This window comes from Globicephala melas, chromosome 3 (assembly GCF_963455315.2).
Source record: "Globicephala melas chromosome 3, mGloMel1.2, whole genome shotgun sequence".
Taxonomy (NCBI): Eukaryota; Metazoa; Chordata; class Mammalia; order Artiodactyla; family Delphinidae; genus Globicephala; species Globicephala melas.
Genome location: NC_083316.1, coordinates 160,383,639 through 160,409,978, shown reverse-complemented (window position 1 = coordinate 160,409,978; position 26,340 = coordinate 160,383,639). Strand labels below are relative to the sequence as shown.

At 52.5% G+C, this 26,340-nt stretch overlaps 1 protein-coding gene across 2 annotated transcripts; it reads right to left on the bottom strand.

Annotated features, from left to right (window-relative positions):
• Positions 1–1,280: 1,280 nt before the first annotated feature.
• On the bottom strand, positions 1,281–26,340 carry NCAN (neurocan). Of its 2 annotated transcripts, none has more exons than XM_060296942.1 (15): positions 26,206–26,340; positions 21,943–22,022; positions 20,653–21,060; positions 17,971–18,145; positions 17,733–17,860; positions 16,888–17,181; positions 15,387–15,983; positions 13,729–15,189; positions 9,565–9,681; positions 8,442–8,555; positions 6,946–7,104; positions 5,733–5,815; positions 4,862–5,006; positions 3,930–4,112; positions 1,281–3,677 (listed from the first exon to the last, which is right to left on the bottom strand). In XM_060296942.1, the coding sequence occupies exons 2-15, from the start codon at positions 22,013–22,015 to the stop codon at positions 3,532–3,534; spliced, it is 4,083 nt and encodes a 1,360-aa protein (XP_060152925.1). In that variant the 5' UTR covers positions 22,016–22,022; positions 26,206–26,340; the 3' UTR covers positions 1,281–3,531. The 2 variants fall into 2 exon arrangements, with proteins under 2 accessions (XP_060152925.1, XP_060152926.1); XM_060296943.1 differs by having other exon boundaries at positions 13,729–14,049.

Sequence of the window (26,340 nt, the reverse complement as noted above, 5' to 3'; positions counted from 1 at the left end):
AGGGCACGAACCCGTGTTCCCTGCATCGGCAGGCGGACTCTCAACCACTGCGCCACCAGGGAAGCCCAACCAGCATTCTTTTGAAGTTTGGCAAAGTAGTCCCTGTTTGGATGCACCATAATCTTTGTAATCAGTCTCCTAATGGTGGACATTTACATTGTTTCCCATATTTTGCTGTTAGTAATAAGTACCATGGTCATCACATAAGTGCAAGTATAACTGGAGGATGATAGCAGGAATTGTTTGATCAAGGCGTCAAAACTTGCTGGCCGTTTTGTTAGTGATCTCCAACTCTTCTTAGAGGTGGGGCCAATTTATAGCCCATCAGTAACAGATGTACCTACCTATTTCCATATGTCCTCAGTAGCATCATGTGTTATCACTTGTTACCTTAGCCAACCTGATAGGTGAAAAATAATAACTCATTGTGGTTGTCACTTGCAATTCACCTGTTCTATGAAGCTGACTATCCTCCACTTTGACTTTAGATGCAGGAAGTTGAGTAAATCATAAATTATTCTCAGTTCAGGTACATTGTCATCATTGAAATATGCAAGGCCCCTCTCTTGTGAGATTTATTCGTTTATTCCCTTTTATTTATATGTCCTTATTTGTGTATCTTGGTGATCTGAAAATTGTGTATTATTTTGTTGAGCATATGTTGTAGTTTAAGAGCCATCTGTCCTTTTCTTTGAGCTTTTTGTTCATATCCTGTGCCCATTTGGCTATTGGATTATTGGGGTTTTTCGTATTGATTTGTAGGAGCTCTTCATATATTAAGGCAAAATTCCTTTATCTCTGATTTGAAGGATTGTTTCCAAGCTTGGCATTCACCTTTTGTCCTTGTTTATGTTGCCACTATTGTTTTAGAATAAAACCCAAACTTCTCATTACAGCCCATATTGCCCTGAGTGATCCATCCTCTGCCTCTCTGACCTCATCTCCCTCCACTGTCTACCTCTGTCACTCCGCTCCAGCCGCTATGGACTCTTTGCTGTTTCTCAAATGAACCATGTTCCCTTCTGCAAGAAGATTTTCACTTTTACTCTTCCCTCTGCCTGAAACTCTCTTCCTTTCTTCCCTTCTTTGTCTAGTTAATGCTATTCATCCTTTAGATTCCATTCGCCTCCTCTAAGAAGTCTCCCCTGACCACCTCCCAGGGGTCACATCTGTTCTGTCCACCACTATCTCCCCAGCAACCAGCACAGTACACGGCATATAACAGCTGCCCAGTAAGTCCTTGTTGAGTAAATGAATGAAGGAAGGTGTCAGGAGGCAGGTTGAACTGTTAAAAAATTTTATTAAAATGTCCAAGGAGTACATTAATGTCCATAGTGTCAGATACCACAGACCCACGGAACACGGCAGCTGACAGCATAACCAACAGAATCCAAAGCTGTTCACGCGCACACACACTCACACGCATGCCACACATGCGGCACACGCAAACACACACGCACATCTCAAAGGGAAAGACCAAGAGACAAACCACCCACCTTAGAAAATATCAGAGCCCCCTCCCACCATGGAGCTGGGGTGGGGGCAGGGCGAGGGGCTGAGGTGGTCAAGGGTAAGGAGCATAAACCAAGACACCCCCAAAAAAGTTGCATCCCCAGAGCCCCCCACTCCAAACAAAGGAAAATTCTTTTGTGACATGGATGACTGAAGATGTGTTATTGTTTTTATATTTCTTAAACCAAGAGGAATTATCAAACCTAGAAGGCAAACCTATATCCCTGGGTTTTCTCAACAATAACCATAACATGGGACAGTGGATAATGTCTATAGCAGGGGACACTAAAGACCATGGTCAAGGATGCAGGTCTAGTTTGCACTTCTCAATCTTTTCCTAAATCTTCCTGTGTGTTAGAGCATGATTATGGTTCAATTCCTTCCCCCCAGAATAGAGAGCAGGGTTAGGAGTCAGCCAGAGGCAGGACCGAATCCTTATTCCTGTCTTGCAAGCCAGTGCCTTTCTCTTATCTGAGCCTCAGTTTTGTCTTGTGTAAAATGGGAAAGTAATGGTTCCTAAGTCACTGGGCTGTTGAGAAGATTCATGGAGGCAGTGTAAGTCCTTAGCATGGTACCTACTCCATAGTTGTCAATTATGATTAGTACTTCCCAGGAGGAATATAGGCTAAGCCAACACATTTCTTTCTCTACTGAACCCTTAGATGGACTGTATATTTGCTTATTTTTCTTTCCTGCAGAGGGCCATTCTCCACTGTGGTTTTTAACACTAATCCACAGATGTTACCCAGACTAGAGAGGTTGAGAGTTGACAAAGGATGTGGAGGAAAAGCTGTGGCTCTTTCCGCCAGAGATCAGGAAGCTGAATCCCGACTTCCGGCTTGGGGAAAGTTTTTACAGGTTTCAGATTCTGGGGAGGAAGGCAAGGTGAGTTCTTTACTGCTTAAAAAATTAAAAAACTAAGAGAAAAATGTGTGTGTGTGTGTGTGTTTCATCTCTCTACATGACCGCAGGTAGATGTCACTACTTCAAGTTTTAAGCATTTCTAGTCCACCAGGCGATGAATGGAGGAGACAGGAATAGAGTAGGGGTAGGGGTGGGACCCATGGCAGGGGCATTACCAATGTCTGCTTGAGGGATGGATATGGGCAACGAGCTAGAAAACTTGGCACCTCCTTGGCCCAGGAAGGAGGTTCTTTGTCTCCCTGAGAGATGGAGGGGGAAGAAATCTGGGTTCGTTGAGCCCTAAACATCCTCTCATCTGTGTGTGTGTGTGTGTGTGTGTGTGTGTGTGTGTGTATAAAATTCACCACACATGCAGAACCACCAAATCTCAGCACTGGACTAGACCTGAGAGGGCAAGCAATACAGCTTCCCCTCATTGCCCACAAATTCCTCTGACTATTCTGACCCCTAACTCTGAGGGCACGGAGGGATGCTGTTCTAAAAACATTCCTAAAATTCAATACATAGGAATTCCACACTCAGTTCATCCACTAAGACTAAGGACTGACTTAGGCTGAAGTCCAAGGTGAAGGAAGAGCTGTCATCAAGTTCAAGCCGTGTGCGTCCATGTAATTTTCTACTCCCAAAGCCAGTGACCTTCACTATAGGCTTCAGCCTGCATTTAGGACATCTGACAGTTTACTAAATCTGAACCTCTGGTGGTAAAAGCAATTCCTTAGTGCGAATCCAAACACACATTCTTGCACCCTTATCACAGCCTTATTTCCACAACTGGCAGTCAGCCTTGCCAACAAAAGACTAAACCAGTGCAAAGAATAATCTTTGCCGATTGTGCTTCCCTCCACTGAGAGATGCGCCCAGAGTTCAGCCTGACTAGAACTGACTTTTCAGACACATGGCTACACCTGCCAAGAGGACCTTGTATATGTAAGAAAAAGGAGAGAGGAGCTTTTTACAAATGGTTATGTATGGGGGTATGCGGTTTGGGACTCAGGGGCTTCCGGACCCTCTTGTTTCTCTCTGGGCTCTGCCTCCCCAGGTGAAGGCTCCAGGGCAGGTGTGGGAAGGGGATTGTGCTTTCTTTTGCCTGGTTCTTCAGCAGAAATTCCCTTCTTCCTTCTCCCAGTCCTCTGCTGGGTGTTTCTTGTGTTTTCTGCGCTCCTTGCGCGATTTGTGGTGGTGATGCTGGTGGTGGTGTTGGTGGTGGTGATGGTGTCGCCGCATCCGATGGGATCGTCTGGCTGCGGGGAAGTGAGGGACGACAGGGACGTGGCAAAAGCTGATGAGAGGTGGGTGGCCTGATGGAACAGGCTTCCTCGGGGGAGGGGGAAATGGAGGGAACACCAGGCAAGCTAGTAAGTTCTCACTTATCTGCAAGGCCATATTATCAGGCAGACATTCAACCAGATCAATGTGTGTAGTCATGAGATGCTTAATTGGAGACTACAAGTAGCTGGAAACTTTTGTTGGGGTGTCTGGCAGAAGCCACTTACGTTTGGTGCAGACAATTTGGGGCCGGTCCCATTTGCCATTGCTCCGGCATCGGATGATGGCCACATGGTGCTGGGCAAATCCTTCGTCGCACTGGTAGCGTACAGTGGCGTGGACATTATACTTGGCCTTGCGGGCACCGATGGGCAAGGCGTTCTCCACTGCTGGAGGGGGACCACACAGCACTGGGGACAGAGGAACCTCCAGTTAAAGAAGTGTATGGGACTGGGGCTGAACTGGTTTCATCTCTTGTTGAGATGAACCCTCAACAGGTCCCACCTTTTGCCCAGCTGTGACCTCAAAGGGCTAGAAGTGAATGTCTCCTCCACCCAAACCAGGAGATGCTGAGGGACACATCCTCCTGGACACATCCCACCCCCTAATTCTTGTGCATGATGGGAATGAAGGAGATGGGAGGCAAGAATAATCTGAGCAAATGAATGGAAAAAAGGATATGAAAATTGGCAAAGAAACAGAAGCAAGGATGAAGAAAAGTATAAGAAAGGTGGACTTGAGAATATACCTATACATATATATGTTTCCTTAATATGTAAAGAGCTCTTACAAATCAATAAGACCAATGAACTGATAGAAAATTAGGCAAAGGAAATGAACTGGTAGGTCACAGGAAATCAAATACATATAAACAGCTTATCAACATATGAAGAGCTGGTTATTCTCATCCTCGAAGACGTGCAAACTATGATGACAATGAGATACTGTTTTTCAGGACTTAGATGAACAAAGAACAAAAAGTTTGGTAACACAGAGTTGGCAAGGGTGGGGGAAAAACGGGTACCCTCACATAGTTCTAAAGAGTGAAAACTGGGCTGGACTGACTCCTACATTTACAAACTTAAATAAAACAACGAACCAGTGACCGGCAGGAGGGAAGGTTGGGGGAGAAGGGGTGGGAGGGAGAGTAGCAGCATACCTGTGCCCTTCTTACAGACATAGGGGAGGTTGTAGTTGCAGGGGACATCATTCCAGTGCCCACTCTCATGTGACACCATCACCACACAGTCCTCCCCACCCGCGAAGAAATTGTCGGGCTGGTTCTCCCTCCAGTTCTCATATTGCTGTAAGAATGGGGAGCAGGGGGTGCTCAGGGGACATGCAGCCTGTCCCAGGCTCTGGCACTGGTACTGTGGGATTCCCCTGGCCAGACCACTCAAACTCTTAGGGACTCAGTGTTTCCATCTCTACAATGAGCACTGTTCTGCCTGCCCTGAGGGTGGCTGCCACTACAGTCCAAGTCAACCCTCCTCTAGCTGCGAGGCTGTGGTGCCCTCTTCCCTGGTCCTCCTGCCCCAGCTCACTCCCTGACAGTCTGTTTTCCATATGGGTCACTCATTGTTAGATAAATAGTTGAACAAAAAGGTGACCTCAGACTGGAAGTCCAGGAGAGCTTCCCTGAGGAGGCAACAGGAGAGCTGAAGGAAGACTCAAGGATAAGAACAACGCAGGCAGGGAACAGAGTTCTAAGCAGAGGGAATAGCTAATGCAAAGGCCCTGAGGCAGGACTGAGCTTGTCCTGTCTGAGGAACAGAACAGAGGCCAGGAGGGCGGGGCTGCTTGATCCAGTTCAAGTGTAGTCAGAGAGTGGGCCGGGGCCAGTTCTCATGGCAGAGGAGAGGAGGTGGATTTCTTTTCTAATTGTGGTGAAAAAGATATAATATAAGATTTACTAAAGTGAAGTCAAAGGGCCGGGTCATTGCAGCTTACCCAGAACTCTCCATTCTAGGCAGGGCCCAAGTCAACAGTCTGACGGCAGGGACCCAGGCCCCCAGGCTGCCACCACTCACCAGCCCCGTGTTGTCCGTCCACTGGAAATCCCTCTCCACGATCCTGTCGTTTAGGCCGATCCACGTGTTTTCACGCCCAAAACCTGTGGGGTGTGGGGTGTCGTGAGGGCTGGGTACTTGCACCTCCCCCAGCCTAGGTTGCTGGCTGGAGGCCAGGTGGGGGGTGTGGGAGGGGAGACTCAGCCCCCTCCCCAGCCTGAAGGTGGGCTGGAAGGGGAAGTGGATGAAGATGAGAATGGAGGGGGGGTACCCAGAGCCCCTCCCCCAGTTTTGGGTTTGAGCTGGAGGGGAGGACCCCAGCCCCTCTGCCAGCCTGGGGGGCATGGGCTGGAGGCCACATCCCCCCATTTCCTAGCAGGCTGAGGCTCTGGCTGGCCTCATACTTGGGGAGTGGGGTTGGGGCATGGAAAGGGCTGGAATTAGGCTCCTGGCCTTGTCACAATTTGTGGCTTAAACAAAAGGCCAGAGAAAACGATAAAAACAAGTCGGATCTTTGCAGAAGTGAGAGAGCAGGGGCTAAGAGAGCCAGCGAGCAAGGCTGACAGGGCAGGCAGGTGAATCTAAATGAGCCATTCAGTCACTGAGGAGGAAGCAGCTGGATGCATCTGTGTTTGATTACATAGAGGAAAAAAGCCAGTGAACCAGGGAATGAACAAATTAAAGAATTAACAGGGGATGGGATGGGGAAAATGTGAATAAATAAATGGATGAAAAAGGGTAGAAGGAATAATGAGTAAATCAATAAATGCTGGATTTAATTTATGGGACACCCCTCTTTCTCTAAATCTCTGCTCCTCCCTCATTTCATCCCCCGCACCACAGATGCTTCTCCATCAACCTCTGTCCCCTGGCCCTGTTTTAACTGTCATCAGTGCCCTGAGAACCAGCTAAATTTTAGGATAGACTTATTTAATTAGATATTTACTTGTTTGACTATATCCTCTTCAAGAACGTCACTCCCTAAGGACAGGACAATGTGTGTCTCTGTGCCTGGAACAGTGCCTGGCACATAGCAGGTGCTCAGTAAGTAGTCAGAGAATGAATGAAGTGAATGAATGAACTGACAAGTGAATAAATAGACACTTGAATTAATAAGTGGTCAGGGCTTGCATTAATGAACATAGCTTCAGAAAGGTAGCATCTTCAGGACCCGGGGGGGATCCCCTGACAAAGGGACTGTAAAGGCCACCCCTGCCCACCCCAGAGTCCCTACTGTTGATGAAGCCGTGTTCTTCGGATGAGTGGATGCTGGTCAGGTGGCCGGCTCGACGGCGGCAGTCCCTCTCGGCATCCTCCCATGCCCGCCGATGGGCGAAGTAGCGGTAGCAGTGGCCCTGAAACTTGTGCCAGCCATGGTCACAGCCTTCTGTGTCTGGGAGGTGGAAAGGGAGCATGAAGGGGGCTGGCCTCAAGCCGAGGCCTGCCTTGCCAGCCGTGAGCACAGCAGCCCACCAGAGAGAGGGCCCAATCCAAGGTCACTGTGGGGCTAAATCAACCCTCTCCCTGGGCCCATCCCCCAGCCCCCACTCTGTCCCCCCACCTTTTCACCTCCCTCCTCCCATATTCACTTCTTTTCTCTGTTGCAGGAAGAGATTCAACTGGAAGACCATTACACCCATTCTCTCTTATCCCAACTCTAATATCTCATTCTCTGATCTGGCCGCATCCTGGGACCTCAGGAAATGGTCTCAGGAAGGCCTAAAATTTCCCTCCTGGGAAAAAACTCAAATAGACATTTCTCCCAAAAAGATATACAAATGGCCTACAAGCACATGAAAAGATGCTCAACAACGTGAATCATTAGGAAAAACAAATCAGAATCACAATGGGATACCACCTCATACCCACTAGGATGGCTATAATTTTTTTTAAAAGGAAAATAATAAGCGCTGGCAAGGATATGGAGAAATTGGAACCATCTTGCGTTGCTGGGGGGAATGTAAAATGGTGTAGCCCCTGTGGAAAACAGTCTGGCAGCTTCTCAAAAAGTTAAACACAGAATTACCATATGACCCAGCCGTTCTATTCCTGGGTACACCAAAAAGAATGGGGGGAAAATCAAAAAGAATGGAAAACAGGTATTGAAACAAAAACGTGTACATGAACATTCATAGCCGCACTATTCACATTAGCCACAAGGGGGAGACAACTCAAAGGTCCATCAAGTGATGAACGGATAAACAAAATGTGGACCCTCCAATGGAATACGATTCAGCCATAAAAAGGAATGAAGCACTGACACGTCCTACAGCGTGGATGAACCCTGAAAAACATCAGGCTGAGTGAAAGAAGGCAGATACAAAAAGACACAGAGCGTATGACTACATTTATATGAAACATATAAAATAGGCAAATCCATAGAGACAGAAAGTAGATTAGTGGTTGCCAGGGGCTGGAGGGGAGGAATGGGGAGTGATGGCTAACGGGGACAGGATTTCCTTTGGGGCTGATGAAAATGTCTTGGAACTAGCTAGAGGTGGTGGTTGTACAACACTGTGAATGTACTGAATGCCACTGAATTGTACACTCTAAAAAGGTTAATTCTATGTTATGTGAATTTTATCTCAAGAAAATTATTCGCCTCCTGCCTGTCTGACTCACGGCCATGGAACCAGAGGCAGAGACCTGGAGCTCCATGTGTGGGAAGCCTGTGGTCCAGCACCCAACCCTGCTCCTGGAACGGTTTCTGGGGTCTCGGCAGAGACTCACCTTTCTCACAGAGGCTGCCCCCATAGCTGGGGAGGCAAAGGCAGACGAAGGCGTTGACCTCGTCGATGCAGGTGCCTCCATTCTCACAGGGGCTGGAGAGGCAGTCATCTATATCTGGAGGGGAAGGTGGGGCTGAGTCAGAGGTCAGCCTCCCTGTGGCTCCCAGTCCCCATGGAGAACCAGGCAGAAGATGCGTTCATGACCCTACCATCTATCCCAGACCTGAGTACAACAGCGGTGGTCTGCACTGATGGCCCAATGACTCTGGAGGTCAAGGGGGTGGAACCTCACACAACTGATGTGAATTAGCATCAATGAGAGGAGATGCCACTGGGCTGGCTGAAAGCCAGAGTGTGCAGGACGTTCCCCCTGACTCCAGAACAGTGGGTGGGTCTGGCAAACAGAAGGTGGGTCTGGCAAACAGACACATAGAATGTCGAAGCTGAAGGGTCTTCAGAATGTGGAGCACTTATAAGGATTTGCACAGAATCACGAAGTTGTTTGTAGGTACAGGGAGCAATCAGTTGAGCACCTCTTCTCCCAATCCCTGTGTAGATAGGGCCTGAAGCATGTACGATGCCAGGCAAGTCACTTGCCCTCTCTGAGACTCAGTTTCTTTTTTTTTGCAAAGTGGTGATAACAATAGCACCTCCACAGCAGTGGTTGTGAGTAGAGTCAATGGAAGAGCTCAAGAAATTATATCATTTATAATTATTGTTATAATTTCATAATTTTTCATATGTCTTGTGTTGGGCTTTGGAGCTAGCTTCCAACAGTTCTGGTGGTGGTGCCTATACCCCTGCCTACCCAGGAGAGGGTAGGCGATCCCCTGGGGCCCTTTGCCGGTGGGAGTATGAGCCTTACCATCCTTTTGTCTTCCCCTTCCCCACCCCTGCCTGGTAGTAATGGGAGGCAGCACACCAGAGCCTCAGACCTGAGGATAAAACCTCAGATGGTTGTTGCTGAGGCTGATTTACTGGAACCAAGGAGTGAGGGAGGGGAAGGGAGCATCTGAAGCCAGCATTTTGTGATCCCTGATCCTCATGGGGATGGCTGCTGGGATAGACCCCAGGGCTCTGAGTCAGACAAGTCTGTGTTCAGATCCTGAGTCTGGCGTACTCACCGATCTCACAGTTCTCTCCAGCAAAGCCCTGGTCACAGCTACAGCCATACATGGTGCCATTGGCTTTACACGTGCCCCCATGCAGGCAAGGGTTGTTCTCACAGGGATCCGAGGGAACTGCAGGATGGACAGGAGTACGGGAAGGAGTCAGACCACCAAGTCTGCCTCCCAGGGAATCCAGACCTCAGACCCCTAAAGGCCCTCTCGTTCCACCCCTCTCTGTGGAGTCCCCTCTATAACTTCCCAATAATTGATTGCCAACTTCCTCTCACATGTCCCTGTGATGAGCTTACTCTTTCCAGGAACTGGCCAAAGCACCTGTGGGATGCCCTGGCTATGGCAAAGTCCTTCCTTGGACTGAACTAGAATGGGATTCCTGCAGCTTCTCTTAGGAAGTCTTCTCATAGAACACGGTTTAAGTGCCCTCCTTGACTTATCCCCATTTTTCTAGAAATACCCAACTGGTCATTGTGCTTCTCATACTTTGGAGCAAAGAAGTGGACATAGGTTCTAGATGGGGTATGAACGGCACTGGGACCAGTGGGAACCATCACTTCCTTCGTCCTTGTGGCTCAGCCTCTTCTGATGCAACCTCAGTGGTTACAGTGTGGAGAAGTGGTGGATTATAGCAGTAATAACCATAGGCTGTGCAGTCAGAGAGGCTGGTTCAATTCCTGCCTCTGCCACTCACTAGGGAACCCTGGGCAAATTACTTCTGTGAATCTCAGTTGCCTCATTTACAAAATGAAAATAAAAATAGCTCATCCTGGGCTTCCGTGGTGGTGCAGTGGTTGAGAGTCCACCTGCCGATGCAGGGGACACGGGTTCGTGCCCCGGACCGGGAAGATCCCACATGCTGTGGAGCAACTGGGCCCGTGAGCCATGGCCGCTGAGCCTGCGTGTCCGGAGCCTGTGCTCCGCAATGGGAGAGGCCACAACAGTGAGAGGCCCGCGTACCGCAAAAAAAAAAAAAAAAAAAAGTAGCTCATCCTGCTCTCCCAGTCCTGACCGTAATGCCATGACTGGCTCTCTGTATATCAGCCTGGGGCCTCTTGAGGGGTCTCAACATTGCTTAACACGGATAGGGTTCTCTGGAGGCAGGAGGGTCACCCCTCCAAATCTCAGGGCCTCAGAGGCCTTGGTGAGTGGTCTCTGGACCACCCTGGAGTCTTGGAGGGGCAGAGCAAGAACCCCCATGTACCCCAGATGACCCCTATCCCTTGTCAGGACAGTGTCAAGTCTTCCACTGCAAGATACCAGAAATGAGACCCAGAGGAGGGCAGGGTCTAGCTCAAAGCCACTCAGCAGGACAGTACAAGAGCCAAGACTGGCCTACGGGGATCTGGAAGCCATTTAAGGCCCTCTCTCCAGGCCCTATAACGTAGAATTTGTTTCTGTTTTGTCCTGGTCTGGAGGCCCACAAGAAACTGAGACGATGACAAGCAGTCACCTCCTCCCTGATCTTCTGGACTCCGCCCTCACCCTTAACAGGTTGTTCTCCCCACAGCTGCCAGAGGGAGGCCATGTAAACCTGAGTCAGGTCATGTCCCTCCTCTGCCTAGACTCCTCCATGGCTCCCCATTGCCCTCATAGGAAAAGCCAAAATCCTTACCTCAGCCCACAGGGCCCGGTGCAATCTTCCCCAATATCTCCCTGCCTGATCCTCCTCTCCCTCCTTCACTTACTCCGCTCCAGCCACACTGACCCTGCTGTTCCTCCTACACACCAAACACGGTCCTGCCTCAGGGCCTTTGCACAAGCTATTCCGTCTGCCTGAACTGCTTTTCCCCTAGATCTCTGCATGGCTCCTCTCTCACCTCCTTCAGGCTTGCTAAAATTCATCCTAACCCCCCTTCCAAAACCAAAACCCACCCACTGGCATCCCTCATCCCTTGCTTTACTTTTCTCTTTTGTCTTTATTACTTTCTAACCTCCAATATAATTTATTAGGACCATCATTTCTTATCCATGCCTCCCCCCAGAGCAGTGATGTTCCACGTGGCAGCCACGCACAGCTATTTAAGTTTAAATTAATTAAAATGGAATAAAAGTTAAAACGCAGTTCCTCAGTCACACTAGCCACATTTCAAGGGCTCAGTAGCCACCAATGGCTTGTTGCTATTGTATTAGACTGCGTAGCTCGAGAACATTTCCATCACTGGGAAAGTTCTAGAGCATTGTTCTAGAATGTCAGCTGCCAGAGGACAAGGGACTCGGTCTCAACATGGTGCCTGGAATACAGCAAGCACTCAACAGTTGCTTGCTAACTGCATAAAGGTAGCTGCTGGCCTGCCCGCAGTGACTGAAGCCGGTCCCTGGGGCAGTGGCGTGTACCACCACGGATGGCCAGAGAGGCCTGTGGCTATTTCTGTGCCTGGTGCCACCCTGGCACGTGCGGGCACATGCGTGGGGCTGCCAGGCGCCAGGACGTGTAAGCCCCACCAGGTGCCCCAAGCTGCTGACACCTGCCCACGGACTGGCGGTGACTCAGTCGCTTGCTGGTGCTGCATTTATTTTTGGCTTCATTAGCATTTCTGCTGCAAGCAGTAGGTGAGTAGGCGCCCAGGTCTCCCCCAGCACTGGCTGCCTCCCTCCACCCCGGCTGCCCATGGCTTGAGTCTGGAGCTGAAAAACCAACAAAGTCCAAGACAGATCCAGCCGTGGCCCTGGGGGCTCCTCTCAACACACTTTCCTTAGCACACTTCTTCGTGGTTTCCCTCCCACCTGACCATTCCTTCTCTAGTTCCTTTGGCCTTGGGCAAGCTTACCCCCTCCCCAAGACCTCAGGGCGTTTTATTTTGTTTTATGTCAATGAAATAAACATCTTAGAGCCCAGTGATTGAGACAGAGACTGTTGTCAGACAGCCTGGATTCAAACGTTATCCTTGACACTCCCCAGCTGCATGACTCTGCACAAGTCACTTGACTTCCCTGTGCCTCAGTATCCCCATCTGTAAAGTTAGGATCGTACTAGAACTTGTTCCTCAAGGACATTAAAAAGATTAACCAAGGTGATTCCAGTAAAGTGCTCAGACCAACCCAAGCACAAAGGCAGTCACCAATAAACATAAGACTTTATTGATGCAAGTGCCCCTGCCCAGGGTCCACCTGCCTCCTGGGCATCTAAGAAAAGAAGATGCAGCCCCAGACACAACCCAGAGATGACAGGGTGGGTGATAAAACCCTGCATCCGCTGTTTCCATCACCACGACACTCTGCCTTCAAAAAAAGGAGCAAGTGTTATTGATTGATTGTAAAACCAATCCTGTTAATAAGAGTGTTTTGCAACTCGGAAAAAGTGTGCCTCTTAATTAGCTTCTTCTTCTTTGTTTGTTTTTTTTTTTTTTTTTAACGCTCACTTGACCGAGAGAATAGCTCAATATGGCAGGACCTAAAAACTAAAGGGCTGGAATTTGCAGGCTGCCCATAACGGGCAGACCTGGCCCCAGGAGAACAGGGTGATGGCTTTCTCTGGACTCCGCTGGGCATAGAGCAACCAAGGCACATGTGGATTTGGGTGCCAGTTGAGGTTTGACCACTGACTAGCTGGTAGTGACATACCTCCCTGAGCCTCAGTTTGCTGTCTACTAAATGGGGGTGATGCCCACCACTCCCACCCCTTCCCAGCACCCACTTTATCTGTGGCTTGAGGCCCCCCACGTTTTGCACCACTGAATTCCAGCTACGATTCAACACTTGTCCAGGAAGGCCTCCCTGCCACGCCTCCTCCCTCCGGCCCCACCCCAGGGGGGTTGCCTGTAACCAGCTCTGTCTTCCTCAGACTGAGGCATCGCTGAAAGCAGGACCCCAGCGTCACACAACACTGTCAGCTGAGAGTGGTCATGAACATGATTTGCTGACTGTACTTGTCCCCAAAACCAAACTCCGCCCAACACCTCGTCATTGCCTCATTGCTCGCTGTGCCTAAAACACATCAAACGCAGCTTCACCTCCTGGCCTTTGCCCAGGCTAGTGCCTCTGCCAGGAATACGCTTTCTGTAATTCAACTCTGCCTAATGACCTCCCGCCTTCAACATCATCCCCTGCTAGAAACCTTCCCAGGCACCCAAGAACAATCCTTCCTCCCAGCTCTGGCCTACCCCAGCCCCTGGTTCCTGAGCACAAACACAGTGACCTGGATGAGACCACGAGCTTCCAACTCACCCTCCTCTGCACTCCCATTTGCAGGGGTTCCTGGCAGGGCTGGCTCCTCTCCACTTGCTGCCTCCGCCCAGAAGCTCTCCACACCCGGGCTCCCCGCCAGGACCTCCAGCTCAAACTCCTCTGGGCCCAGGGAGGCAGGCAGCAGGGTGCTGGGGGAGTCCCACGGCACTATAGGCTCCCCCGAGGAAACTGAAATGGGCTTGTCCTTGCTGGCTGCCGTCGGTGTCCAAGGAGGAAGAGTGGGCTCCCCTGAGGGGCTGCCCTCACGTGGAGGCTCCAAGCCTCTCAGGGTGCCCTGGGTCACCATCTGGCCCTCCGGCTCTGGATGGGGTTGGGAGTTTGAGGAGGCCATTGTGGACATGGCCAGGACCCCAACCTTGTCCCCCAGGTCCAGGGACATGAGGGACATCACCACACTTGTATCCACAGCCATTTGAGGGTTCAAGGTGGGGCTTTCAGCTCCCTCAACCACGTGGGATCCAGGTTCCCAATTCCCACCGGCACCACGGGTGTCTAGTGTGGCCATGGAATTCATGGGAGCCACTGTGGCTCCTCCATCTGTAGCAGCCGAAGGCTCCGAACGCGGGGTGACCTTGAGCATCAAGGAGACCCTAGGGACCCCCAAGGGCGCAGATGGGGAATGGGGGTCTAGCCCTTCACTGTGCAGTGACCGCCACATGCCCTGTGCCTCATCCATGTTGGCCTGCAAGCTGGAAGTGGGGGTCTCTGCTGTGTTGAAGAACGCAGACTCAGACCCCAAGACGCCTCTGGCTCCCATGGGCTCAGTGGCCGTCTCAGTGGGAGTGACGGCTGCCACCACATTCCCATCCACAGAAGCCTGTGGGTTGGATCTGGGGGGCTCAGCTTTGCTGAGCCCAGTAGGGCTGGTCCCCCCAGTTTTTCCGAAGTCTGCTCTGAAGGAGTTAGGACCAGCTCCAGCTCGTGTGTCTGTAGCTGCCTGCAAAGGAGCCGTAGGACTTCCTTCTCCAGGGCTGCTGAGTGTCAGGGATGTGGCCTCTCCACCTTGTCCCATCAGGCCCGAGGAGGAGGGCAGGGAATACACTTCTGGATGGATGGGATCCTGGGGGCTGGCCTCGATCTCTGAGGCAGGGGAGGGTGGGGCAGCGGCCATGGCTTCATTATACCCCTTTACCTCACTGGCATCGGTGGGGAGGGGCGTAGGGTGTGACAGGAGCCACAGTTTGTGGCCACGAAGCATGGCCATGACAGGGAGGTCTGGAGAAATGACTGTGGGAGAAGCCTCCCAGCGGGCAGTGCTGGGGCCCTTCAAGGGGTCGGGAGCCAAGGCAGTGGCCTCCGAGGAGGACCAGGGCAGGTCGGGGGTGGCTGGCCTCACACTGGGGCCCTTGGCTTCCTCTAGTTCCAGGCCAAGGGTGATAGGTGGGACCATGGTTGGGGGCCACAGCCAGGGCTCTGGGGGGCTCCTGCCACCAGGGGAACCTGAAACAATACCAACAGTAATTATAATTATCTCTCAGCAGCTTCTTCTGCTGATCGTCTCCTTGGCTCCAGGCCTGAGGAAGAGGGGTCTTCTGAGGCTTGGTGAGGCCAGGGGACCCAACTGTGATTCGGAGCCTCCTCCCCTGTCCCCCTTGCATCCCCAGGCAGGTCCCATCTCCCCCTTGGACCCCACTCACCAGCTCCAGGCACATCCACCTCATTGGTCAGCACAGCCCAGGGGCTTTGGCTCCGGCCACTCCCCAAGGCGTCAGTGGCTCCTGTGGCCAGGGGAGGCTCCACGTAATTCCCAGCAACCTCTGGGGTGGGGGGCTGGACGCTGGCCTGGAGCACGCCCTTCAGCCCTCGCTGGGGTTCCTGTTGCTGGAAGTGGCGCCCGTTCAACCCTTTAAAGCGCCCCCTCCTCCTGGGCATGGGGCTGGCTGGGGTTGCCTCTGTGTGCCTGCCCACCGCAGTGCCTGCCTCCACGTTGCCGGGGGCGGGGGACACCGTGCTCAGCCACACCTCCTCAGCCTCCAGAGCAGGCCTTGAGGCTAGTGTGAGGCCCCCAGTGGCAGGACTGGGGGTCTCTCGAGACTCCTGCTTCTCTGCCAAGATCAGAGGCTCTTCTTCCCCACTGGACACCAGAGGCTCCTGGAAGTCTGGGGTGACCACCTCCTCCTCCTCCAGGCTGGGCTCCAGTTCTTGGGCGGGGGGCCCTTCTGCTGACAGAATCTCCCCCTCATCCCCAGACGACGGGGTCTCTGGGTTTCCATGTTGTGATGTAGGGTGATGAGCTGTGGGAGAAAGCAGAAGAGGCTGTGTTAGGCCCAGGGGCTGGCTGGGAAGTTCTGCCTGAAGTCTACCCACATTCCAGCATGCTACAGCAGAGATCTTCTATGTACCTCTGTCTCTCTGAGCCCCTCTGTCTCTCTGGGTTGTTTCTGGGATCCCCCCTGACTGAGAGACAGAGGCGCAAAGTTATCATCCTCACTGTTCAGGCTGGGGTCCACTGTCAAGGTCAGAATCAACTGGTCACAGTAAAGGGTCAAGAGACAGCTTGGCTGGTGGGTGAAGCTGAGCAGTGGCCAGCTCTCAGGGGGCAGGTCAGACCTGGGCCGTGGCTCCTCCCATGGAAGAGAAAGCGCCTAATGGGCATGGCCTTCCTACGAAGAGATTCTTTTCCCCCCCCAGCTTACACATAAGACTCAGCTCCTTGGACTTGAGGTTTGCAGCTTCTGAGGGTGTGGCCCCACCCCAAGGGTGAAGGCCATCCCTGGTCCCATCCCTGGGGGTGTGGCCTTGCTCAGGGGTCATGGCTAGTTGAGGCATCACTTCCTCCCCAGTGGGTGCTCATGGGCAAGGCTCCAGGTGAGAACTGCTCCATCCAGCGGCGTGTCTCTCAGAGATCTCAGGAGACATAGCCCACCCACTAAACAGGACTTCCCCCCAGAGCTTGGTCTTCTCTGGGGTTCGTCCTCCTCTAAGGCGGGGCTCCTACGGAAAGCTTGTCTCAGGGGTACGACCTTTCCCTGGGGGCGCGGCTCACCGCGCAGCAAGTTTTCTTGTGTCTCTCCCCTGCCTGGCCTCCACCTCTACTAGAAAGCCAAGCTCCCGGGGGCGCGGCCTGTATCAAGGTGCATGCCCTTGGGGCGTGGCCACCCGGGGACGCACACTCAAAGGGCGTGGCCTCACGCGCACCTCGGAAGCAGTAGGCGTCGTAGCGCTCTCTCGGCGCCGGGAAGCGGGTGCGGTTGGCGAAGCTATAGACGGTGCGCACGCCCGGGACTGGGCCCCCGCAGCGCCGGCGCGGCGTCTGGATCGGATAGCGCACGCTGCCGTCGGCCAGCCAGCCCGGGTCGCACTGGTCCAGGCCCTCATGCCAAGCCAGGTGCAGCTGTCCTACCGAGGCCAGCACAGCGCCCTGGCGGCGGCACTGGGCACGCGCGCCGGCCAGTGTCAGGCGGCGGGCCAGACCTACGTAGAAGACCTCGCCTGCGGGAAGGCGCGGGAGAAGGTCAGAGGGGCCCCAAGAACCCTCCCACGGAGCCCGGGAAGGGGGTCCCACCCCAAATAGCCCTGATCTGGCTAGATCTGGGTTGCAGCAGCCGCAGCTGCGTGCCCCCATCGCCAGAACATCACTGTCGTTACCTCTCATGCAGTGCTAAGAGGGGGCTTCACTTTCCTTTTCAAGTGAGGTAACTCAGGCCCCTTAACGAGTTGAGCTTCAGAGAGAGGGAGGGCCTTGATAAGGGGGGATCAGTGAGGAGGGAAGTAGGAAGAGGGAGGGGGGGCAGGAAGGGGGAGAGACTCAGAGAAGGGGACAAGGCTTCAGAGAGGGAAGAGGCTCAGAGAGAGGGAAGGGGCACAGAGGAGAGGGGCTCAAGGAGTGGAGGAAGGCTCAGGGAACCGGTGGGCTCAGATCATGGCTGCAGGTTTAGAGAGGGATGAAACTTAGGAGAGCTAGGAAGGACTTAGGGAAGGATGGGGGTTAGGGAGGGTAATGGGGCTCAGGGAAGGGGGTGTTCTGCCAGCCCCAGACTTACCCCCCAGCTCACGGGCAAAGCAATACACATCGTAGAGTTCCCGTGGGTCTCGCCTCCCATAGTTCCTCACCCCTGGAAGGCTGCTACGGTCACCATAGCAACCAGGACGGGACTGGGTGATAGGATACCTGACAAGACAAGGTGGGGGTCCCTCTCAGATGTGTGCTCCTGGGGCCCCCAAGGACCATCTTTCTCCAGGGGCTAGCTCTCCATCTCCCTACCCTGTGTACCCCCTCACCGAACAGTGCGGTCAGAGAGCCACCCGGCATCACAGTTGTCAAAGCCATCCTCGAAGGCGGCCTGCAGGTGCCGCGGGGCTGCAATGGTGGCTGAGTTGAGACGGCAGGCATCCTGGGCCTCAGCGAAGGTCAGCGAGTAGCGATCCTGGGCTGCTCGGTAGTGGAACACAACACCTATGGGGAAATATCCAGGATGATTTATGCTGTAATCTTCAAGAACAGACCTCGCTCTTGCAGAATGCCCCCCCCCCAGTCTGATAATAACAGACCTGCTGCCCTACACTGCCCTGTACCATGTCTGTTCACTCAGCAACAGGCATAGTGCTAGGGTGATGATGACGGGGGGTGAGACAGATATGCCCCCATTTTACAGATGAAGAAATGATAGCAATGGCCATAAAGGGCTAGAATTTGTTAAATATTTGCTATGTAAAAAGCATTTATAAGCATTATCTCATTGAAATCTTACAACAACCCTATGATTATCCCCATTTCCAGAGGAGCAAACTAAGGCTCAGAAAGGTTGAGGGACAGGTCTAAGGCCAATTAACCTGTATAAGGGAGAGCCAGAAGTTATATCCAGAAAGATCTGACTCCAAAGATAGCACTCTTCATGCCTAGGGTTAGGCTCTGGAGGTGACAGGAGGCATGGAGAAGAGTGAGAGAGAGATTCTGCCTTTTAGGAATTAAGTACATGCATACAGAGGGGAAGCAAAGGCAGCAATGGGTGATCAAATGTGGTGGGTTTTTAAAAAAATTGTATTTATTTATTTATGGCTGCATTGGGTCTTCGTTGCTGTACGCGGGCTTTCTCTAGCCGTGGCGAGCAGGGGCTACTCTTCGTTGCGGTGCACGGGCTTCTCATTGCAGTGGCTTCTGTTGTTGTGGAGCATGGGCTCTAGGTGCGCAGGCTTCAGTAGTTGTGGCACGTGGGGTCTAGATCACAGGCTCAGTAGTTGTAGCACACAGGCTTAGTTGCTCCGTGGCATGTGGGATCTTCCCAGACCAGGGCTCAAACCCGTGTCCCCTGCATTGGCAGGCAGATTCTTAACCACTGCGCCACCAGGGAAGCCCCCAAATGTGGTTCTTGCTCAGCTTAGAAATGGAGTCACCGAAGGCTTCCTGGAGGAGGTGACATGTAAGCCAGGACATGAAGCATCAATAAGCTCACTGTGACTCAAATTCTGATTCAGGGATGAGAGAAATGGCTGAGCAAAACAAAGGTGTTAAACATTTTGCTCCATTTTATCAAACTGAGAGCTCCCAGAAGGCAGCAGCTGTGTCTCACTCATGGCTGTGTCTCCAGCACCAGGCTGGCATGTGGTAGCTACTCAATAAATGTTTGGCTGAATGAACGAACTAACCAAACCCAGAGGTGGAATTCTCTTCTTTCACGACTTATCAGTTTTCTTTGAGGTTTATCAGTTTTGAGAACAATGCCTTGGAAAGGGGATGATTGGTTGACTCCATAAAATATGCAGTGAGACACTGTTGGCTGGGCAAAGACTGTGCCCCAGAACAGAGGGTGCAGGGACTTTGCTCGTGGCCAACATAGGTTAAGGGAAATTGACTTCCCAGTAGGAGTCCACAGGATATTCTCCACACAACAATCCATTCATTGGGCTTCCCTGGCGGTGCAGTGGTTAAGAATACGCCTGCCAATGCAGGGGACACGGGTTCAAGCCCTGGTGCAGGAAGATCCCACATGCCTTGGAGCAACTAAGCCCGTGCGCCACAACTACTGAGCCTGTGCTCTGGAGCCTGCGAGCCACAACTACTGAGCCCATGGCCACAACTACTGGAGCCCATGCTCTGCAACAAGAGAGGCCACTGCAATGAGAAGCCTGCACGCCGCAACTAAGAGTAACCCCCGCTCGCTGCAACTAGAGAGAGCCCACGCGCAGCAATGAAGACCCAAAACGCAGCCAAAAAACCCCACAAATCCTTTCATTGATTCATTTGTCAAATATCAATTGATCGTCTTCTGTGTGCCATGCCCTGTCCTAGGACTTTGTTTAATAATTTTTAAAAAATTGTTTTTTGGCCTTGTTCATCTTGATTGGTTAGGAAAACAGAAACTACACTGACTATTTCAACAGAAACAATTTAATATAGGAATTGGTTACATTGATGACTTATTTACTTAATCTATATTTTCAATCCACTTTTTAAAAAGAACTTTACTTTTTAAAAACATATATTTATTTTAAAAGGAAATTTGTATTCCTATATTAAATAGAAAGCCAATATCCTTTGCCTTATGTGAAAGTAGGTAACCATGAAATGGACTTAAAACAAGGTTATGAAATCCTATGAAATGCTGTGGTCCATAAGAGACTGAGCCAGAGGCTGCTCTCTCTTAGCTAAAAGAGAAAGAGAGAGATGTTAAAGAGAGAGGCGTACCCATGGAGACTTTGTTCCTGACTTCATCAGAAGAACTGAAAGCAAATCGCTGTTCAGGGAGTGATTTCTTTTTTTTTCTTTTCTTTTCTTTCTTTTTTTTTTTGCTTGTGGGATCTTAGCTCCTTGACCAGGGATCCAACCTGGGCCCTCGGCAGTAAAACTGCAGAGTCCTAACCAGTGGACCACCAGGGAATTCCCCAGGGAGTAATTTCTAAGGTGACATTCAGTGGATGGGCTTCCCCATCCCAGCCTTGGCCCCTCCCCTTCCCCCAACTGACCCGTCACTTCCAGGGGCACCAGGTCCTGCTCATCCTCGATGCCCCTCACCACCTGGCAGCGGTAGAGCCCGGAGTCGCTGGCCCTCAGTGGCCCCAGTAGCAACGTGGCGTTGACCCGGTGCCGGGGGTAGGCAGGTAGTGACACGCGTCCCTGCCAGCCCTTGGCCACTCGAACCACGTTGTCCTTGGCCACTAGGATAGGCAAGTCCTGCCGTTGGCCTGATGCAGTCCGCACCTTGGTCCACTTGATCCGAGGAGCTTCTCGGGCTGCACCTGGCCGTGGCCACAGGGTGAAGAGACAGGGCAGGGCCACCAGCTCTGCCAGCGCAGCCCGCACCGACCCAGACCCCACCTTCTGCATGTGGAGCCCTTTCTCGGCAGTGGCAGCAGCAGTGGCGTCCTGTGTGCCTGTGGTGGAGAAGGTGGAGAGAGGGCCTGACTGAGAAGCAAGGACCCTCTGACTGAGGCCAGAGAGGTTAGGTTGCCTACACAACATCACAGTGTCGTACACAGATCTGTGACCTGAAACCCAATCTGTGAGCAGAAGAGGGGTAATGGGGTCGAATCCCTTCATAGTTCTGCCTCCTCTCAAAGTCCAGACCCTGGAGGCCAGGGATTTAACTCTCAGTGTCACTGACTCACTATGTGTCCATGGGAAAGTCACTATTCTGCTCTGAGCCATGGTTTCCCCAAAAGTTAAGTGATAGGCAGCCATTGGAAGAGAAACAGTGTTTGTGGAGTACCTTCTATATAACAGGCACTTTATAAATAGCAATCAGCTCATTTGATTTTCATAACCATCTGCAGAGGTAGCCATGTCTCATCCTCTTTTGGGGGAGTTGAGGAAATTGAGGCTCAGAGACATCATTATAATTGCGTAAGGCCACAGAGCAAATCAGGAGGCATTGCTAAAGTCTGGGCTTTTGACCGCTACTGGGGAGATGCCAGGGAGAGGCACACAGACCTTTATTTCTATTGTCCTACCCATGGCAGGCATCACTAATCAATCTTCATACTATTCTCTCTCCCTCTTTTTTTTCTCCCTCTCTTCAGCTCATCTCAGCAAAACAGTGAGAGGCGGGAAACTCTAGCCTCCGCTGGCAATGACTAAAAATAACCTCTCAGGTGTCTTGTTCGCTTTTGACTGTTCAAAGACTTTTTTCATCTATTCTCATTTTATTCTCCAGACCAAGCCAGAGAACCAGCAGGAGAAGGCTCTCAAGTTAAAAAGCTGCCCCATCTTGTCAATTCTCCAGACCCCAACCTCTCCCAACCCACAAGCCAACTCACCCTGTTCCCCAGCCACAAAGAGCAGCATCTGGAGAATCAGGAGGCCTGAGACCCAGACAGACATGGCCCCCATCCTGGACCTGAAACAAGATGGAGAGGAAGGAAGGGGTGAGTACAACCCTCCTAGACATTTGGCATGAAAGGACCAATTCCTCCCACTCTACGGATCTGGAAACTGGGGCTCAGAGAGGCCAGTGTGTCACTCAAGGTCACACAGTCAGCAAGCCAGAGCTGAGCCAGAATCCGAACCCAGGACCAACTGACTTCAGAATCCGAGCAGTGAAGTCCTATGGTCAGAGCATGGGTTCTGGAGGGAATCAAACCTGGGGTTGTCTTTTGCCTGTTCCTTGCTGGGTGACCTTGAGCAAGTAGCTTAGCTTCTCTGTGCCTCAGTTTCTTTGCAGGTCAGATGGGGATAATATGAGGTAGTTGGAAGGGATAGATGAGTCAATATAGTCAATACATATAAAATGCTTAGAACTGCCTGGCATGAAGGAGTAAATTTCAGCTGCTATTATTATTATTGACTTTAACATAGCCAAGATCAAAGTCCCATTTTTCAAGTCAGCCTCCCAAATCAAATTGGGGGCTCCTAGAGAGCAGCAGCCAGTCCTAGTCTGCCTGGGGTCCCCAGTTCTGGCAGCAGACTGGACTCCAAGCCAGCCTGTAATCTGGGTTTGCTGACTGACACGATTCTCAGCTTCAATTCCAGGATTTGGTTGTCGCCAAGATTCTATTCCTGGTTTCTGGGATTTTTGAAGAGCTGCCAAGTCCCAGCTGGAGGAAGGGACCTCGCCCTCGCCCACCCCATCCTCCCCCTGAATCCATACTGACTGGCGAAGATGCCTTCTAGGTCCACAGAGAAACTCCAGTTGCGGGTCTAGACTCCTATAGGGGTTGTGGCACATGAGCATAAAGTGGACAAATAGTGAGCACTACCTGTAAGCAAGGCCCATTCCAAACACTGGGATACAGCAGTGCCCTCCCAAACCTCACATTCTTCCAGAGACTAGAAACCCTGGGATGGTGGTGCGTCCCACCCCTCTGGAGCCCCCTTTCCCTTCCCCCTCTGGGGGGGCTCAGAAGGTGGGGGCAGATGGGAAGTTAGAACATCACCTACAAACCCAGCCCTTGCACCCTCCTCCTGATAAAAGAAGAGCCAGTGTGGATGGAGTCCAGAATAGGGTCCTGTGGGGGACAGCTGGCCCCACCTTAGGGAGGCAGGCCAGGGACCTGTCCGTGGTGCTGAACTCTGGGGCAGCAACGCAGTGGCACTACCCACCCCCTTGGTCTCCTTCTTGCCTTCTTAGGGCAGCATCTCGGGGTCCAGAGAGGGTGAGCGGTTTTCCTGGGACTGCACAGCAGGGCAGAGGCCAGCTTCTGGGACGGTGCCCCTAACTACTGACCTGTAAACCTCAGCAACCTCTGCCTCCATCCCGGGCTGTCCTCATTTCTCCCCCTCGGAACCCTGAGCGGGGTGGGATCCCCTGATGGCTGTCCAAGGCCTGGATGGGTATTAGAGGGTGGGGCAGGACTCTGGGCTGCGCCTACCCCAAGAGAGTTTTAGGAGGGGGCAAGTTCAGAGAATTCTCATGCACGTGCACACACACACATACTCTGTACGGTTAAGAGCTCAGACTATATCCACATGACTTGGCTTCAAACCCTGCCTCTACTCCCTACATGTTGCATGATCCTAGACAGCTGCTTCATCACTCCGTGCCTCAGTTTTCCCACCTGTAAAATGGGGATCAACCAGCACATACTTCAGAGTGTTACTGTGAGAATGGAATGAGCTAAGACTTGTCAAGTCCAAGAAATGTTCACTTAAACAACAGCTTCTTATACACAAAGCCTTGTGTACACACTCAAATATGCAATGGTGGTCCACCAAGGTGACACGAAAAGGTTCAGTTGCACCCCCCCCCCATGCCCTCCCGCACACACTCCATCCCCTCCAGTTGCACCTCACACACCCACACCCCTTCTCTTAAAATACCTCTTCCTCAGGGCCACAAGAGGTGAGCATTTACACAGCTGTCTGGGGCTTGTCCCCTCATTAATAATGCATGAGACTCATACATATGCAAGTAGGGGCCTGTGGGGCTTTGTGGGAGGGGTGGCCCAGGAGGGGGGAGAGAGAGAGAGAGAGAGAGAGAGAGTGTGTGTGTGCGCGCGTGAGCGCGCGTGTGTCTCCTCCTCCCTCACATCCACCTCCTGCCTCAAGCCACTGAGGGTGAGTTTGCCAGTAGGCATTTTTGTGTGTTTGCGCCTGGGTGTGTGTCCAGGCAAGGATATCCATGAGGTTGCCCCCTGTGGTGTGTGAACATGTACGAGGGTCCACAGCAGAATATGCACTGGGTGGGGCGTAGGGGACCCAGTGTAGTCTCTGGATGTGTGGGTTCAAGCACCCCTCAGCAAGGGCTATGAGCACACGTGTGTATGTGTTACTGGCCTGGGAGTCAGAGCGTATTTGTGTGCTCCTTGGAGAAGAAAGGAAACTGGGCTCAGTAAATCATCCCAGGTTGTCCCTTGGAGACCTGAACCCCTGTCAATGTCTCTCCCATTAGCTCCCCAACTCTGTACACAGACCACATCTCAAACTCACCCACTCAGGGTCCACACTGCCAATCACATGGAGAGGACCCTTGCTGCACACACGGGACACATACACAGCCACACACTCTAGGCTCAGAGCCTAGGAGACACACACACTCACAGATTCACAGTGACATTAACAAAGAGAGACAATATGGGCACTTACAAGCCAGGCAGCACGTCTTCTGCACAAAGACACACACCCACAGTCTCAGGCTCCCCACATAAACCCCTCGATGAGGCCACTCTGTCAGACACAGTTCCTCACACACACTCACTCACGTAGCTGCCAGCCCCTGGCACAGACCAGGCTGGATAAATTGTGGCTTTGGTGACTGGTGGGCACACATCATTTTGCCTGGTGAAGTGGCCCCCAGCACAAGTTTCCTGACAAAGACACAACCTTGGTCACGTTAGAGTCACAGAGGACCCCGGGTCCCCCCATAAGCACGTGCCTTCTCCCAGTACGGGGTAGACACACACACACACACACACACACACAAGTCCCTACCTCCTGGGGGACGCCTTCTGTTTGGAAATGTCCACAAGCCAACGAGGCTGCTGGGGTCTGGGGTCCCATGGTCTGCCCAGCCCTCACTCCCGGCCCTTGCCCCACATCCCCCGCTGGGGCCCAGCGCCAACCCTCTCCTCAGCCTGGCTGTCTCCCATTAATGCTGCTGAGAGGAACAAAGAGGAACAGGGATGGGGATTGCTCCTGCCCAGGCTGGGCCTGGGGTCCCAGCCCCCTCCTTCCCAGCGCCTGTGCCCCCAGGCCAAGCCAGGACTTCCACATGCATCCATGTGGCCAGATGGAACGGAAGGCGTGAGGCAAGGATCTGTGTCTAGCTGTGAGAACGTGGCCAGATGTGGAAGCACTGGGGTGGCTCCCCCCTAGAGACTGGGTGCTCTTTACGGGTCCGTGGGATCCATAACTGGGGGCTTTAAGAGGCTCTCAACTAGCATTAACCTCAGAGACACAACGTGCTCCCTGGGAGAAGGGACAGCACCCCAACTCCAAGTCCCAGGGAACAACAGGGACCACCTTGGGATGGAGCTCCCAGAGCCTCCTCCCTGAGTCAAGATGTGGTGACAAGACTTGAGCCAAAAAGACAGGGAGACTGCAGGGCACCCCTTCCCTGTTGGGGTTTACTCTCAGGGCAGACCCCGTCCATTGGGCTCAGGCTGGTCTGGGGGCCTCCTCCCCGCTGCAGTCCAGCCTGGAATCCTGCATTCATCTGCAAATTGGGAATCCCCACTTAAAATCTTGGGGTGTCTCAGCTCAGACACGGGGTGCCCTGTTCCAGAGTCCCCCACACAACGTGTGGATGTCCCCCTTTTCTCTCTAAACTCGGGGTGCCCCTTCCCTAGCCTTGGTTCCCAGTGCCTCCCCAATTCTAAGACCCACCCCCAGCCCGGCCCCTTCCCCATCGCGGGGTCGTCTCCGAATTCCCCAGACAACCTTGCCCCCAAATCCGAATCCCCTTAACATTCCCAAGCCCTCTCCCAGTGTGGGTTCCCTCCCCAACACGGGGCTTCCCTCCCCCTCTAAACCCCCTCCCCATTCTGGGGGCTTCTCTCTGATCCCCCCTCCCCAATCTCGGGCTCTGTTTCTATTTTCAAGGACCTCTCCCTCAACGCGGCCCCCTCCCCACGACGGACCCCCACCTGGCTCCTAGCTCGGACGCATCCCGGGGCGGTCAACCGGCACAAAGGACGCGGTGGCTGCGCTCAATCCGCGCCGGGTCCACCCTTGAGCCCTGTGCTCCGCTCGCCCCAGCGCCGCCTCAGCGCTTATAAAGG